At 35.8% G+C, this 13,817-nt stretch overlaps 3 protein-coding genes across 6 annotated transcripts; 1 reads left to right on the forward strand and 2 right to left on the reverse strand.

Moving 5' to 3' along the window:
- Nucleotides 1-704: 704 nt before the first annotated feature.
- LOC124407883 lies at nucleotides 705-7,784 on the reverse strand. 2 transcript variants are annotated; one of them, XM_046884447.1, is made up of 6 exons: nucleotides 7,589-7,784; nucleotides 5,654-6,037; nucleotides 5,159-5,550; nucleotides 4,635-4,749; nucleotides 3,579-4,029; nucleotides 705-3,441 (listed from the first exon to the last, which is right to left on the reverse strand). In XM_046884447.1, the coding sequence occupies exons 1-6, from the start codon at nucleotides 7,641-7,643 to the stop codon at nucleotides 1,797-1,799; spliced, it is 3,042 nt and encodes a 1,013-aa protein (XP_046740403.1). In that variant the 5' UTR covers nucleotides 7,644-7,784; the 3' UTR covers nucleotides 705-1,796. The 2 variants fall into 2 exon arrangements, with proteins under 2 accessions (XP_046740403.1, XP_046740404.1); XM_046884448.1 differs by lacking the exon at nucleotides 7,589-7,784 and adding an exon at nucleotides 6,955-7,030.
- Nucleotides 7,785-7,863: 79 nt separating this feature from the next.
- On the forward strand, nucleotides 7,864-9,863 carry LOC124407884 (39S ribosomal protein L37, mitochondrial). Its single transcript, XM_046884449.1, has 7 exons — nucleotides 7,864-7,979; nucleotides 8,089-8,271; nucleotides 8,363-8,590; nucleotides 8,648-8,767; nucleotides 8,836-8,942; nucleotides 9,047-9,229; nucleotides 9,313-9,863. Exons 2-7 carry the CDS (start codon nucleotides 8,099-8,101, stop codon nucleotides 9,732-9,734), a joined length of 1,233 nt encoding a protein of 410 aa, XP_046740405.1. The 5' UTR covers nucleotides 7,864-7,979; nucleotides 8,089-8,098; the 3' UTR covers nucleotides 9,735-9,863.
- LOC124407885 (vesicle transport through interaction with t-SNAREs homolog 1B-like) lies at nucleotides 9,702-11,772 on the reverse strand. Of its 3 annotated transcripts, XM_046884450.1 has the most exons (4): nucleotides 11,470-11,772; nucleotides 11,057-11,297; nucleotides 10,743-10,937; nucleotides 10,438-10,635 (listed from the first exon to the last, which is right to left on the reverse strand). In XM_046884450.1, exons 1-4 carry the CDS (start codon nucleotides 11,470-11,472, stop codon nucleotides 10,583-10,585), a joined length of 492 nt encoding a protein of 163 aa, XP_046740406.1. In that variant the 5' UTR covers nucleotides 11,473-11,772; the 3' UTR covers nucleotides 10,438-10,582. The 3 variants fall into 3 exon arrangements, with proteins under 3 accessions (XP_046740407.1, XP_046740406.1, XP_046740408.1); XM_046884452.1 differs by lacking the exon at nucleotides 10,743-10,937 and having other exon boundaries at nucleotides 11,470-11,708; XM_046884451.1 differs by lacking the exons at nucleotides 10,743-10,937; nucleotides 11,057-11,297 and having other exon boundaries at nucleotides 9,702-10,635; nucleotides 11,470-11,669.
- Between the last annotated feature and the right edge of the window lie 2,045 nt (nucleotides 11,773-13,817).

Here is a 13,817-nt window from a genome sequence, read left to right on the forward strand (position 1 = left end):
TATTAGTATTCGATTCAAGGCACTTTTATAATTGTGGACTGAATTAAAGAAAAGAAAAAATTACTATAACAATATAATGACTGACAATTAATGTCACACGCCTGTCACGCGAGCGGTAATGCTTTACGAATATAGTATATAATCATTTGTATGGAAATTAACTTCTAGTTGCGCAACGAATTACGGGTATTTTCCATTGTGCCTAACAACGAGCCTTTTCTTGGCTCATTGTCAACTACTTTGCAAAGTTCACGTTCATCACGCACGAATAATTAAGAACGATTCATTACAACCGAGTAACCGTACACCGTCTATTATTGTAAATAAACCTGACTGTGATATTATTAATAGAATGATTTTTGCTGTCAAATTTACAGATGTTATATTGCAATATTGCTCATCGTTCATGCGGATCGGATACTTAGACTTTGATGAATAATCATTGAATTATTGATCAAGTAAATCTCACCGTGATTTGATCCTAAATAAAATAAACGTTTAGCACGTGTCTATTTACCACTCGCCTCAGCAAATAAAATAGCCAATTTATGATGACACACATATGTACTGAAAAACAAAACCTCATATGCACCCTAATGAGGGTAAGGTACATACCTCTATTACAAAAAAAAAGTCGAAAGGTTATTTCCTTCTTTTTTTTTGTCTTCTTTTTCAACGCAATAATATTCATAATATTCATATGTCGATTGTTATATCTTAGGTTGTCTATTTTTTCAAAATAATAATAACTCACTGTAAATCAGCAAAATTTCGTTTATAACAAATTCCAAATGAAATTTATCAAATAATTGTCGTGACAGTTTACGCGAACAATTCACTTGCTTTCGTAATTGAGTTATTAGTTTTTTTTTCATCAATTCTAATCATAGTAACATGTAAAAAAATAGAAAGATATTATCTAGGAGGTAGGCTTAGCTCAAGTGGAAGACCATTGTGAGCTTTTATACCAATCACTGGCATCTATATTTCAGAAGAAAGGAAATTGGTGTCATTCGTTTCCACTTATGTTCGTAACTTACTTATAACGTACTTATTCGATGAGGTGACGGTGCATATATTATAATCCATCAGCATAAATTTTGGAGGATACAAACTTCCACGTAGATGAATAATAATTGTAAAAAACCAAATAATTCACTTCCTCTTTCATTATGTTATCACATGCTCATCTGATTTCACATGTCAAGACATTTTCATCACTCGTTATACTCAACTTGAGCTTCAATAACTGAAATCGCATTGCTTCCATCACAATGCATTTGTAACTCACATATTTTATTTCATTATGATGAACATTCTCTAAAGAAAGTATAAATACGATATGAGGTACGTCAAATTCTTTTTTCACATCACCTTATTCACGGAAGTTTGTAATACATTAGTATTATATTTCCGACTTTCAAAGAATTATTTTGATTCGTTCTATTGTGTTTCTGATTGTATTTTTTTCCTTAAATTATTTTTATCCTTAGTGTGCTCATAACTGTGCTTAGTATGATTATTATCATCTTTATTACTATGATAACAATGAATATGATTATTAATATTTCAGTTACCACTGTCATTGTTACTTTTGTGTTCATTAACTTTATTTTTATCAAACGTATGAACTTAGTCTGTTTGTGTTCATTTTATTACTCCATTTTCATCATTACCGGTAACAATTTAGGCTAAATTAATGATTATTCAATGTCCCTCCCCCTGCACCGCCAAATCATTTAACAAATGAAAATCGCCAAGTATAATTAATGTAACAAGAAGTATATTGCTGTTATTTACTTTTGCCGTACGGTAATAACTGGCAAAGCTTTGATCCCAATATCACTATCGGCATCGCTTTGTAAAAAATTATTTTTTATCTTGTCGTTGCTACTTGCTAACAACAGAACTGTACTCTGTTTTCCGTTTTGTAGCAGATTGAACGATTGAGGATGACCATTCAATAGCTTAACAACGTTTCCATTTTTCGGTAACGCATTGTTATCAGCAGAGTTCTGTTGCAGGTTTATTCTCTGTGTCAAAAAACTCAAGAGTCCTTTATTTTCTATTGTAAGATTATTTGATTGATTGGTTTGTAAGTAAATACGAGGTGGCGAGTTATGCTGCGCTTGATTTGCCACAGCTTCATAATTTGTCATTGGATATTGAACTATGTGCTCGACCGCAACGTTAGCTCGTGAACTTTGATGTTTAATCACACGAGATTGTTCTTTAAGGATGAGTTGGTTAGAGTATTGCGTTTTTGTTCTTCCTCCTTCTCCGGCCCCTGCAGCTTCACTATTTTCTCCGGCAACTTCCGTTTCACTTAAAATGTATCCACCTTGATTCTCTCTCAATGCAGTGTCTCTGTCAGAATGTGATGAATGACTGTCTTGAGAAAGTTCGCCGTCGCCATCATTGCCAATTAAGAGACGTTGGTTTTGTTCCTCGCAATTGACCATTTCTTCGGACTGCAAAGGATCTACAATATCCAGTTGTGATGACTCACCATTTTCTACGGCAACACGCATTTCGTCATATCCAGCAATACTCGAATCTTCATCAACTTGTTGAGGTATTTCCACAGATTCTTCGTATTCAATTTCGTTTTCCAAACTCAAATTATCTTCAAAATAATGCACGCACGTTTCCTCCTGTTGGGCATGTAAATTGTAGCAATCTTCATCAGCCTTCAAAACACTTGCGTTGTGTTCATAAGCCATGGTATTATCACCGGATCCCGTCATGTCAATCCCCTCGACATACTCAATCAAATCGGTATTTGCCTTACTTGAATTTTCGTCATATAAAATTTCTGAATGGGTATCAAGGCTATCGTGGAACGTCGTTTCCCCAGTTTTCACAACCCCTTCATTATCTATGTCATTATCCTCTTCAATACCGACACTGATACACCGATCATCCATAATCACCTTATCTATAGCTGTCTCCTCTTTGTATTTCAGAGTTTCCAAAACATTCTCAACCTTTACAAACTCCAGATTATTTACACCTATTTCAGTCTTGATGTCATCAGTCTTGTCTTCTTGAGAATTGTGAAAATATTCATAATTTCTGTAATGATCTGCTTTCATCTCAGCATCACCTACCGCTACCACACTTTCATTGTCCCAAAATTCGTTGCAACTGTTTTCACTGTCTTTATCTAATGCTTCATAATTGTTTTCCAAGTCTTCGCCGATTTGAAGATTCACCTCAGGCTCATTGACGTCCTGGTTTTGAAATTGTATGATAGCCTCTGGCGCTGTTACGTCCTCGTCAAGCATACTCTCGGAGTTGATAGTCACTGATCTTCTCTTAGGATTCGTTCGTACTTTTTGAAAGTCTTCCTCCGAAAGATGTAACAATTCTCCAGTCGTTGTCAGCACTTTACCGTGGCGTGTTTTCAAGTGACGTTTGTACGTGTTTCTTGTTTTGAACCTATTTTCCAAGCAAAAACATAAAATACCATCAAATCAAATTACATCTCAATTGTTAATTCTGTATTTATTACGCATGATGGTAGTTATGACTATAATTAAGGCCAAAGCACACACAGAAAGAAAATCTTAGCATACCTTTGACCGCAATCCTCACAGCCGAAAGGTGCTTCTCCGGTATGTCGCCGTCTATGTTCTCTGAAGTGAGAAGGATGCCTGAACTTTTTCCCACAATCTGCACACGTGAAACGTGTTTGGTTCTGATGAATTAACATATGATACTTCAAACTGTGCCTTCTTGTAAATACAGCCCTGCATATGCGACATTCGTACGGCTTGATGCCGGCATGACTGCGATAGTGAGACACAAGTGTTGTAGGCGCAGTGAAAGTTCGCGGTGGATCGCATATACGACACTGCAGATTCCCACCAGCTGGATTACCCTTCCGTTTTATGCGATCCATTAACGCCAAAGCCATTTCTCGCTCCTCTTTGCTGGTTCCTATAAACTTTGCCTTCCCTTTTGGCTTTGTAGGGACTGAAATCTCCATATTCCTATCGTTCGTGTCCTCAGACCAAGTTACAGACTCTAAAAATATTTATCGATTCATGTTTATTACTGTAATAAGTACTATAACAGCCATAAAATACATTCATCTACAATTGAATTAGAATTCCACTTTTCAACGGTTATGCAACTTAGTATAACTTTTTCCACAAGATTGCTAGTTTGAAAACCATTATCATAGGTTGTGTCCAAGTAACCTAACCTTGTCGGACTGCTGAAATGGTCAGAATGTTTTCAGAATGTAACAAACAGTTCAAAGTTGAACAACTGTATGATAGGAAGAAAGACAATTTTCATAATCTAGATGAAGCTCAAAGAGGTTGGATGATTTTAAATATTGGATAAATTGTATATCGATCAGTATAAATGAATAGAGGATGGAATTTTGATAATTTCGTCAAGTTATGGTAATAGTAAATGTAACATGCGTACAATGAAAAACACGCATTATATAGCATCGTATGAATGACAAAATATATTAGTACAACATGTATTCATCCCAAAAATTCGGCTAGGACAATTGCCTAAATCAAGATAAATTTAACCAGAAACGTGTGCTTCAGGAAGCGAGAAATAAGACGATATATAGACTGGTTATTCATAGATGGATAACAATTTTGCCATACCTGGTAAGTAAATCGACTCTGATTCATCCTGATCAGCAGGTACAGAAATATCCTGAGCTATGTAAGGCAGCTCTTTCATATGAACTCCGTCACTTTCAACCACCATTAGCATAATCTAAAAATAAAATGGTTCAGTGTTACGTAACGTAAATCAAAATCATAATGATAATAAAAATAGAGCAACCACGAATTTGAACAATTTCTTCCATTACATAGTAAATTATACACTTGATTTTCCATTGTAAAATACCTAAAATATTAATAGAATGACTAATTGGTAATTTCAGAGGAAAAAAAATGTGAAGTCAGGTCCGAATCCAGAAATATTTACAACCACAGTATCGAACAAAGTTCTATCTGAAAATCAAATTCAAAAAGAGATTCATCCCTCAGTAGGAGAAATAGACTACAGTGATTATACTTTTTTTTCAATTGAAGCTAGTTCGTGAAACTAGAAACTGGTAATGAACTTGAAAATTTATCGATTTATACTAAACTCAAACTGTTTACGGTATAGAACATACATTTTCTCCCATGGCTTGGTTGACCATAATTTCGTTCATATCAGGGGTGATTTTTTCATCATGGCTGGCAACTTTATCATGTTCATAGTAACTGTGATCACCAAGAACCTGAAAACCGGAAATATCTTCTGGCTCCTTTTTGACCTCAGCCTTCTGTGCCTCGGTAATTTTGTTCATCTCAGCTTGTGTCTTCTGTTTTTCAAATTCAATGAAGCTCATCTCATTTGAAAGTATTTTACGCAAATAATTAGTCGACTTTTCAGACTTTGACTCCTTGTTCTCTTTGTTTAAAACCTCGACTGGTTTTTTCTGTTGATTTGTCCTCATCTTTTTGTTCAAAGAATTTGACTTGGGACTTCGCTGCTTGACTGCTATCGCCGTGAAAGTAGAGTCTGAAAATAACATGCTATCGTCAAGCTATGCAAATTTCTTTCATTTCTGTCCCGTCTGCTTTGTTCTCTGTTGATATAATAAATTAAATATTAAAAAACTCACATGCAACCTTATCCCTTTTGAGGTAATCCAAATGATCGGCAAGGTGAGCCTTAATGGACATTCTGGCTCTACCTTCGCTGGCAAAGCTTGTATACCTTTGCCCGCATCCAGGAACGAGAGCGCAAGTGTAAGAATACTGCCGCTTCAACTCATCGCTATTAAAAACAGAAAACTGTTTTACTAGCTGAGTAGCTGGCATTGACAGTAGTTGGGACGTGGTGAAGGATGGTTCTTGTTGACATTTTCGTTTAACGGAAGGCCTCTTTGACTGAGATTTCAAAGGGGCATTAGATTCCGTCCATTTTTTCTCCGAGTGTAATGTCTGTGATGCAACTTCCGCCAGCATATCCAGCAGCGCGCCAGGACTGTCCCTTCCCACGCCATCTGTTTGTTATAAATCTAATAAAGTTCAATCCAAATACAAATCCATATAAAGATCAATTTTAAAATCATGACCCCGTTAGTGAACTTTTATATTTGTTTTGCAGAGTATATAATATTCATATTTGTATATATGCAAATATTTACAGAATTTGTATATCGTAAGCTTTGTACTTATTTTGTGTTCAATGATACATTTTATTTTCTAATCCCACAAGAAAAATTCTGGAAATAGCATTTTCCGTAATAGTAAGATGTTTCTACATTGTAAATGATAGCTAAGAATGCAAGGAAAATTAATTATTCACGGTGAAACCTGTCTTTCAATAACTGCATCCAAGAAAATGTTCACCAGATAAGTACAATAAGTTTAGCTGACGCCTTCTTATAACTACACCATGTATGCCCTGAGGGAGGAGGTCCGTGATTATTATAATGAATATAGGTTCACATAAACTATGTCAACCTTCATCAGAAATTGAGTTGAATATTTTTATAGTATAGATTGCTATATTAATATTGCTTGTGGTGTACTCATTGGCAAATCGAGTGAAGTAAAAAGTATGAAAATCGAATTTAACAAAAAATATATAAAATGATATTAATGATCTGTTTGGCTGCACTAATTTCAGATTACTTTGAAATTTCAAGTTAATACATTACAAGTTGTATTGGAGAGATAAAAAAAATTCAATATTGACAAGTAAAGACGAAAACGTTGCACTTGTTGCTTGAATAGTATTTTCGCGGTATTTGCCCGCTTTCTGAACAAAGCAGGGCGATGCTAACTAACGACAGTGATTCTTAGGCTATTCCATTCATTTATTTTTTTACAAGACATACGTCTCACGGACGGTAGAAAGGTGGACATGGATATGAAAATATAAACCAATGGAGAATAAATATAATATCATATTTACACATCGGGATGGTGAGTTCGCATATGCAACGAGAAACGTCAAAATATTGTACGCCTCTACGTGTGCATGTGTGTACGCATGCGTGCGCAGTCGACAGTGAATATACGTATCGGCTACGTACACTATACACATTCGGTGTGTATAGCTATACGTAAATACATATGACAAAATACAGGCGGCATATACGTATATTATACACCACGTGCGTGTAGGTGTGCGGATGAGTGAGCATAGCTGCTGCAAGGCAGATTAGTGACGTCACAACGTCACCGATTTTACTTGTCAAATGACAATCGGAGGTCCATCCGACAGTTATATTTTGGCATCACCCGTCGATTTGACTTGATATTTAGCCTACGTTTTCACATTTCAAATAAAGATATACACTCGGTATTTGACGATCGAGAATCGGACTTTGTTTTGTTGCTACTAAGCCTTAATATAAGCGAAAAGTAAACGAAAAATACGACACGCCGCGCCAGAGCGGCGTCAAACTAGCAGACGCCATCAGGACGCACAGCAGACGGATTTTAAAGCTTGTTTTCATAGCGGAACCTTTGAAATATTTAGAGTTTTTTAACCCGTTCTTTATTCTAAACGTAAATTACTCACTCTAGATTGAAGTACAACTTACGTTCTGTTCCGCTGTAATAGTTGTACACTCGTTTCAAGCTTGTTTTTGTATTCATTGTGACCGTTCACTTTCGCGGCGTATCCGCATTCCACTGCCTTCTGGTCGTCTCCAACTCTCTACAACACCGTTCTCTATTTTTTATCACCAGAACTTCAACTTCGCAGGGCTGACAACCGTCGCGAGCCCGTTCAGGTGTGTCTCGATCCTTGATCTCCCCTAGGGTCTAGTTTCACAACTACGTGATCTCTACTCTATGTCCAGCGTCTGTGTCTCGTGTCCTCGTTCCCATACCGCTTGCCGCGTATCATCAACTTTTCCCGTTGTGGCTCGTATCCTTGAATTAAGGATCATAGCCACAAAGGAAGAACTTTTACCATTGCTGGATCACAGGGTGTGTAAAGAATCTTAGCCCTTCACTGTCCGTTTTCACACAACTGGATTATAACCTACCGGCAAATTTTTCAGTCGTATGTATGTAATAATGCATCTAAATCTTATAGGTGCAGAAATATGAAATTCTCCTCAAGTCTGTGTGCTCAACACCTAGGGCGAATGATAAGAAGGCATTGGTACATTCAAGGAAATCGTCCAATTCTTGATACTCCCACCGAAAGTTACCTCAAGTCACAGAACATAGAAATCATTGACCCAGAGATTTTGCTTGTAAAGCCGTTGCCAGAGAGGTAAGTGAGTGTCCAACTAATTGAAAAACATCAGCTGTTCACGTCGGTCCTAAGAAAATAAACTAATTCCATGATCATATTACACATTTAGATTGAAACTGAATGAACCATTGATACCACTGCCTGTTCCAAATGACAAAACTCATCCAAACTGGAAAGAGAAACCCTGCCTCTCTTATCGTGATCATAATGTGTTGCTCGAAGGTGTGGAACAGGCTAAGGTATTGACTAAAACTGTTGAGATCGTCGAGGGGCTACCAGAATCAGTGAATAATCTGATAACGGAGCACGACGAGCGCGTAGAACAGTTGGTCCTAAGGTAACCAATTTTTTTATCTCTTTCATGGGCAATTACTTGAACTTGGTATATTCCTAGGGTAGTGCAAAATTCAACTATATACGATGCCTATCAGGAACGTCTTCCTAAACCAACAGATCCCGAAAGACCAGGATTTATCTTTCCAAGACCATATGGGATTTCTGCATTAAGAAAAGTGTGAGTATTGCGGTGTTTGCTAATTTCCTTGCTGCTACTGATGAAACTTGGTGATGTATTAATTACAGACGAAACTTATCACAAAAGCTACTTCAACTATGCGAATCTTTGAGCGGTCCTCAAGTAGCGTTTGAAAGAAATCTAATACACAATGGTGTCGTTAGTCTACCAATTGGTATGTGTAGCTGTTGAGTAAAAAAACTGATTCAGTCTATTGTAAATAAAGATGTTATAAGTAAATAGGATGCAACTTATCGTCAGCTTATTCTCAATTTATAGAAAAAGATGAGAAGCAGTTACAATTTGAGCTGAGAGCGGACATACTTGTGACTTCTTCGAGTCCTTTAAAACCTATAGCAAGTAAAGATGAAGGGAACCACATTCAGTTGTCGAACCTTCATCCTATTGATTCCACAATCACTTTGGAGAAAGAAAATATCTACACCCTTCGGAACTTCTATCGTAAGTTATGTAATAATTAACAACACTGAATCATTATTTTTGCAACAAAATCCATAACTTTAATTCCTCATTCATTTTCACAGCTATCGAAAAAAACTCTCAGTGGATGAACGTGCACACAATTTTTGCACATTTTAACCCGCGCGAGGTGAAGAATATTTATGAAACTCCAGTTACTGAGTCACAAATTCTTGGACGTTCACTGCTCAAATCATTCGCAGTAGGCGCAGCATGTGCTAGACAACGCTTTGGAAATGAAGTTTCAAGCTTACCAGAGCCTGTAACTATCCAATGCATACAGTCGGATGGAAAGATGTTTCACTTCTCAGTTTTGCAAATTAATACATTAGACTTGGATGGATCTGGTGGGGAAAAAAATATATGGTGGTCAGCTCCGAATATAGATCTCTATGAGACAGCTGGTTATGAAGGTGGCGTACCAAAAGTCCAGAATTATAATCCCGAAGTATTTAGAAGAATATTTGCATTTTATAATAACAATTAAATTTTATTGTAACTCGTAATATTTGGTGAAAGTAAGTGTCCTGTGCTACTGGTATAAAACGGAGCTGTCCCTTTTACCAAATCACCCGGATTTATGGCTTGTATATAGTGTCATTTACTTGATATAAAACTAGAAATAATACAAGACGATTTGAGTTCTCATTCAAAGAATCCATTGCTATTATACTTTATTCACAACAGCAGCTTATCGTTTTCTTGAAATTTACCATTGAGATAAAAACTGTTTTATAATCGATCTAGAAGCCGTATTACATGTAGAAGATACATATCTCAGGTATTGGCTTTTTTAACATAGCAAATTGATTATTGAGTAGAAGATAGTTGTATGTACATAAAATTTAAATGCTTGAATATCGATCGATACACAGCTACAAGCGTCAATGATTCTGATGTGCGAATCATTTTCTAAAGAACTTCAAATAAACGACAGCGGCGAGAATTCCCAGTTCAAGGATGATGATCAATATTAAAATAAATTTATTCGTTAAAACTCTTTTTGTCATTGTACGAAGAATTTTTTGCGTTTTGGTTAGCTCTTGATCAGTTTGTGATAAGCGCCTTTTAGCCCGCAGTAACGTTTCTCGCTGTTCTCCTAATTCTGCCACCACTTCTGTTCCAACTTGTTCAGTTTCGGCTGCAATGCGTTGCGATCGTGCAACCGAAGACGCGGAACGCACTAGGGTTGCACGACTCTCCATAAGTGTTCGTCGATGTTCGGCTTCCCAATCGGTGGCAGAATTCATTTTATATATTTGAAAGTTTTTTTTTTCACAAGATGTATACCAATTGAAAAACGAACAATTGCTGCTACGTGAGTCGATTTCTATTTCAAGCCCAATTCTCGGACTTGGTCATAATCTCCATAAATTCAGCTTCGTCAACTGTAATCACATACGAAATAAAGTGTGATTAAGTTCCTGTAACTTAATTGACAATTTGATGAATTTATTTTGAGGTGTCAAAAATACTTGTCGCTATGTTAAATTACTTAGACCGTCAAGATCAGTGTCAAACTCTTCGATCATAGACTGCATTTCATCGTCCGTTAATCCACTTCCAGTTCTCTGATTGACGTCTTGTAAATTTTTTAAACTTATTTTATTCGAATTTGTATCAGCAGTGAAGAGCTTGAACGCGTACTTGAGTTCGTCCAAAGGATTTCTCTTAGCCATTTTATCTGATACTGTGCAGACGTTAATAATCAAATTTTACAAGAAGGGCAGCCAAATTGAAATTGCATAACAAAAGTTACATTAAAATGAAGTTACTCTGTTGACATGCATCGCACGTTTCTAGACATACTTATGTAGTAAAAATCTTCATAGCCAATTTTATTCCCATGCGGCGGATCGTAAGTTCGCATAATTGACAAAATTTGTGCTTTCTTAGCTTCCAAGCCCAGGGCTCGAGTGGCAGCCTTCATCTCATAATAATCAATGAACCCATCCTTATCAGTATCCAACAAATCAAAAGCTTCTTTAATGTGAACTTTTTCATCTTCAGAAAGCTGCCGTATTTTTTTACCAACTGCAGTCGTTGGATTCTGGATTACATGTTATATGTAAGTACTTTAATATCTGACAAATTTGATCGGGGGTTAAAGAAAAAAAGTAAGCAGAAAAGAAGTAAACGCTCCGTGCTCGCAAAAAACATAAGATTGTACTTATTCCAGTTTCGAAATGAACCATTAGACCGATACATCTCTAAGAACTTACCATCTACACGCGATGCATACGAATGAACAACTTAAAAGTTTCAACACAAACAAACTCTCGTAGGTACTTTGAAGGAACTACACGAACGACACTGACACTTTTGACGTTTCTTTGCAGGTTATGTTATTAGTTGGAGAAGTTTTGGTTTGGAGCGCAAGTGTCCCGACATTTAGCAACCGCTGATAGATGGAACGTTGACTAAATATCCTCAGTCAATGAATGGAATATGCAACCATTCTACAAATTACTTCAAAGCCTGTCGGAATTTATTTGCCGTCAATTTTATGCGTCGTGATAGCTCTAGTGTGCAAGATTACTACCACTATACGAAAAAAGTTAGGAAAAATAAATTGCGACAGGCGATCGGATATGACCAAATAATTTGCTTCATGAATTGCGGGAGATTCAAATTGGTGTTTCTCGGTTTCAGACATTCTTCAGTCAATGCAATTAACTACTGTATGACAACAAGCGTAACGTATGTGAAAATTATGCATTTCGATAAACACTGAATACGTTCAGTAATAGATTGTACTTTAATAGCTTTCCTGCCAAGAGATCACTCATAGGATTACTTTGTATTCCGACTCATCGACGTAATACAGAGAGAATTTCTAATGGATACGCTAATTTTTGTACTAACAAAGTGTATAATATGCAACCTGTGCCAAAAGAGGATACCTCTTTGCGTGTGCCAACGTCACACGAATCTTAAGTTGTGGGAGCTCAGCTGCGTGAAATTGCGACAATTTTCAGATAACATACCATCAACTTTTCCTGTGTTACCTAATAAACATTCTACCTGCTCCACCTCTTCTTATGTTCTTTTTACTGCATACCTATGTTGTTATTTCTTAAGACACAATGTAGTTCTGCATCTTCTTTTTGCTCACCTTAACTCGGATCAAATTCTTACAAATAAACAAAACAGAAAATTACATGTGAGATGTATTTTGTGATTCCTGCAACAATTACAATCCATTTGCAATTGGAAGGTGAACAAAGGTGAACATCTACATAGGTCAAATAAAAAATATCCATTCGTATACGATTGTTGAACTATTATTTGGATATTAGCCAGGTTTTCACAACAAAACTCCCTTTACTAAAAATAAATATTTGCCAGAGACAATTTATCAGAAATTTTCAAGTTTCTCCTTTTCTAATGGGTCTAAATCAAATATACAGCTAGCTTGTCACTGGAAATCATTTATGTATGCGTTGTACTTTGTTTTATGCTCAAGTTGACTCCACTATTCAATTACTATTATTATCAATTTCAATATGATAAAATGAAACTTACTTATTAAAAACAGAAAAAGTAAAATGGTTTCATAGAGTAAGTATACAGATAATTACAAAAAGAGATTGATAATTAAAAGCAAATGCAGTACAATCAAGTTACAACGTATACATATATGAACGTAGTATATGTGTATGTATAGTAATTAAATAAAGTTAAATATGACGTGACTCCAAAATTGCAAAGTTGTGATCGATGTGTCTGTGCAGAAGAAAGCATACTATTTGCTTGTATAATATAATAGCTTCATTTACTACAAACCAATATGATTGCTGTAAACCGTAATAAGAATTGGTAAACAAAATAAGAAATCATACACATGTAAAAGTACGGTATTGAGTTGCTAAAAAATTATAGCATACAGGGAATACTAATTATACGAGGTCATTGTCCAAGTATGAAGTATTTAGTAGTAGTAGTAGTAGTAGCAGTAGTAGTAGTAGTAGTAGTAGTAGTAGTAGTAGTAGTAGTAGTAGTAGTAATAATATCAGTTTGCATTTCTATTTCTAATGTGTGTGTGATATTATCCACACCCAATTATTGGGTAACGTGAATAACGTCCGTGAAATACGTAAAAAAAGAAAAAAAACCAAGTATAAACAAATTTACTCAAAGGCTCTTCGCCAGGCGTAAACTTGAATGTTGCTATGTTCTCTAATAAGCTGAAATTTGTCATCAATACTTTTTATTATCCAAGTATATGTATGCAGTCTAATATGGTTCAGTGTAGTAGCGATATAATCATAGAGTTGAATACATTTAAGATAAACTATTTACAATTCAAGCCGTATTATATCTATAACTTTAGTATGTTACATTACACACTAAAAATTACATTATTGAAATAAAAGCTCTGGCCATTTTTTTTACTTTTACTGGCCTGAGCTTTAAATAATTCATTTTATTTCATGAGCTAATTTACGCCTATAATCATGTATGTATGTATATATGTATGTAATATGGTTTATAATTTATAAAATTGCACTCTTGCGTATTAGCGTCTACGATACAAGGCCCCCCCCCCCCCCCCCCCCCCTGTTGCAAA

This window comes from Diprion similis, chromosome 7 (genome assembly GCF_021155765.1).
Source record: "Diprion similis isolate iyDipSimi1 chromosome 7, iyDipSimi1.1, whole genome shotgun sequence".
Taxonomy (NCBI): Eukaryota; Metazoa; Arthropoda; class Insecta; order Hymenoptera; family Diprionidae; genus Diprion; species Diprion similis.

Bases quoted from the DNA above. Each gene is read 5' to 3' on its own strand.
- LOC124407885 (XM_046884450.1), bottom strand. The intron at 10,938-11,056 runs GTATGTCTAGAA...ACGTCTGCACAG, and splicing joins TGAAGATTTTTACTACATAA to TATCAGATAAAATGGCTAAG. The intron at 10,636-10,742 runs GTAATTTAACAT...ATGTGATTACAG, and splicing joins CACTGATCTTGACGGTCTAA to TTGACGAAGCTGAATTTATG.
- LOC124407884 (XM_046884449.1), top strand. From the start codon at position 8,099: ATGAAATTCTCCTCAAGTCTGTGTGCTCAACACCTAGGGCGAATGATA. The intron at 8,272-8,362 runs GTAAGTGAGTGT...TTACACATTTAG, and splicing joins GTAAAGCCGTTGCCAGAGAG to ATTGAAACTGAATGAACCAT. The intron at 8,591-8,647 runs GTAACCAATTTT...GTATATTCCTAG, and splicing joins GTAGAACAGTTGGTCCTAAG to GGTAGTGCAAAATTCAACTA.
- LOC124407883 (XM_046884447.1), bottom strand. From the start codon at position 7,643: ATGAATACAAAAACAAGCTTGAAACGAGTGTACAACTATTACAGCGGA. The intron at 5,551-5,653 runs GTGAGTTTTTTA...TGTTATTTTCAG, and splicing joins CAAAAGGGATAAGGTTGCAT to ACTCTACTTTCACGGCGATA. The intron at 4,750-5,158 runs GTATGTTCTATA...TTTTATTTTTAG, and splicing joins ACCAAGCCATGGGAGAAAAT to ATTATGCTAATGGTGGTTGA.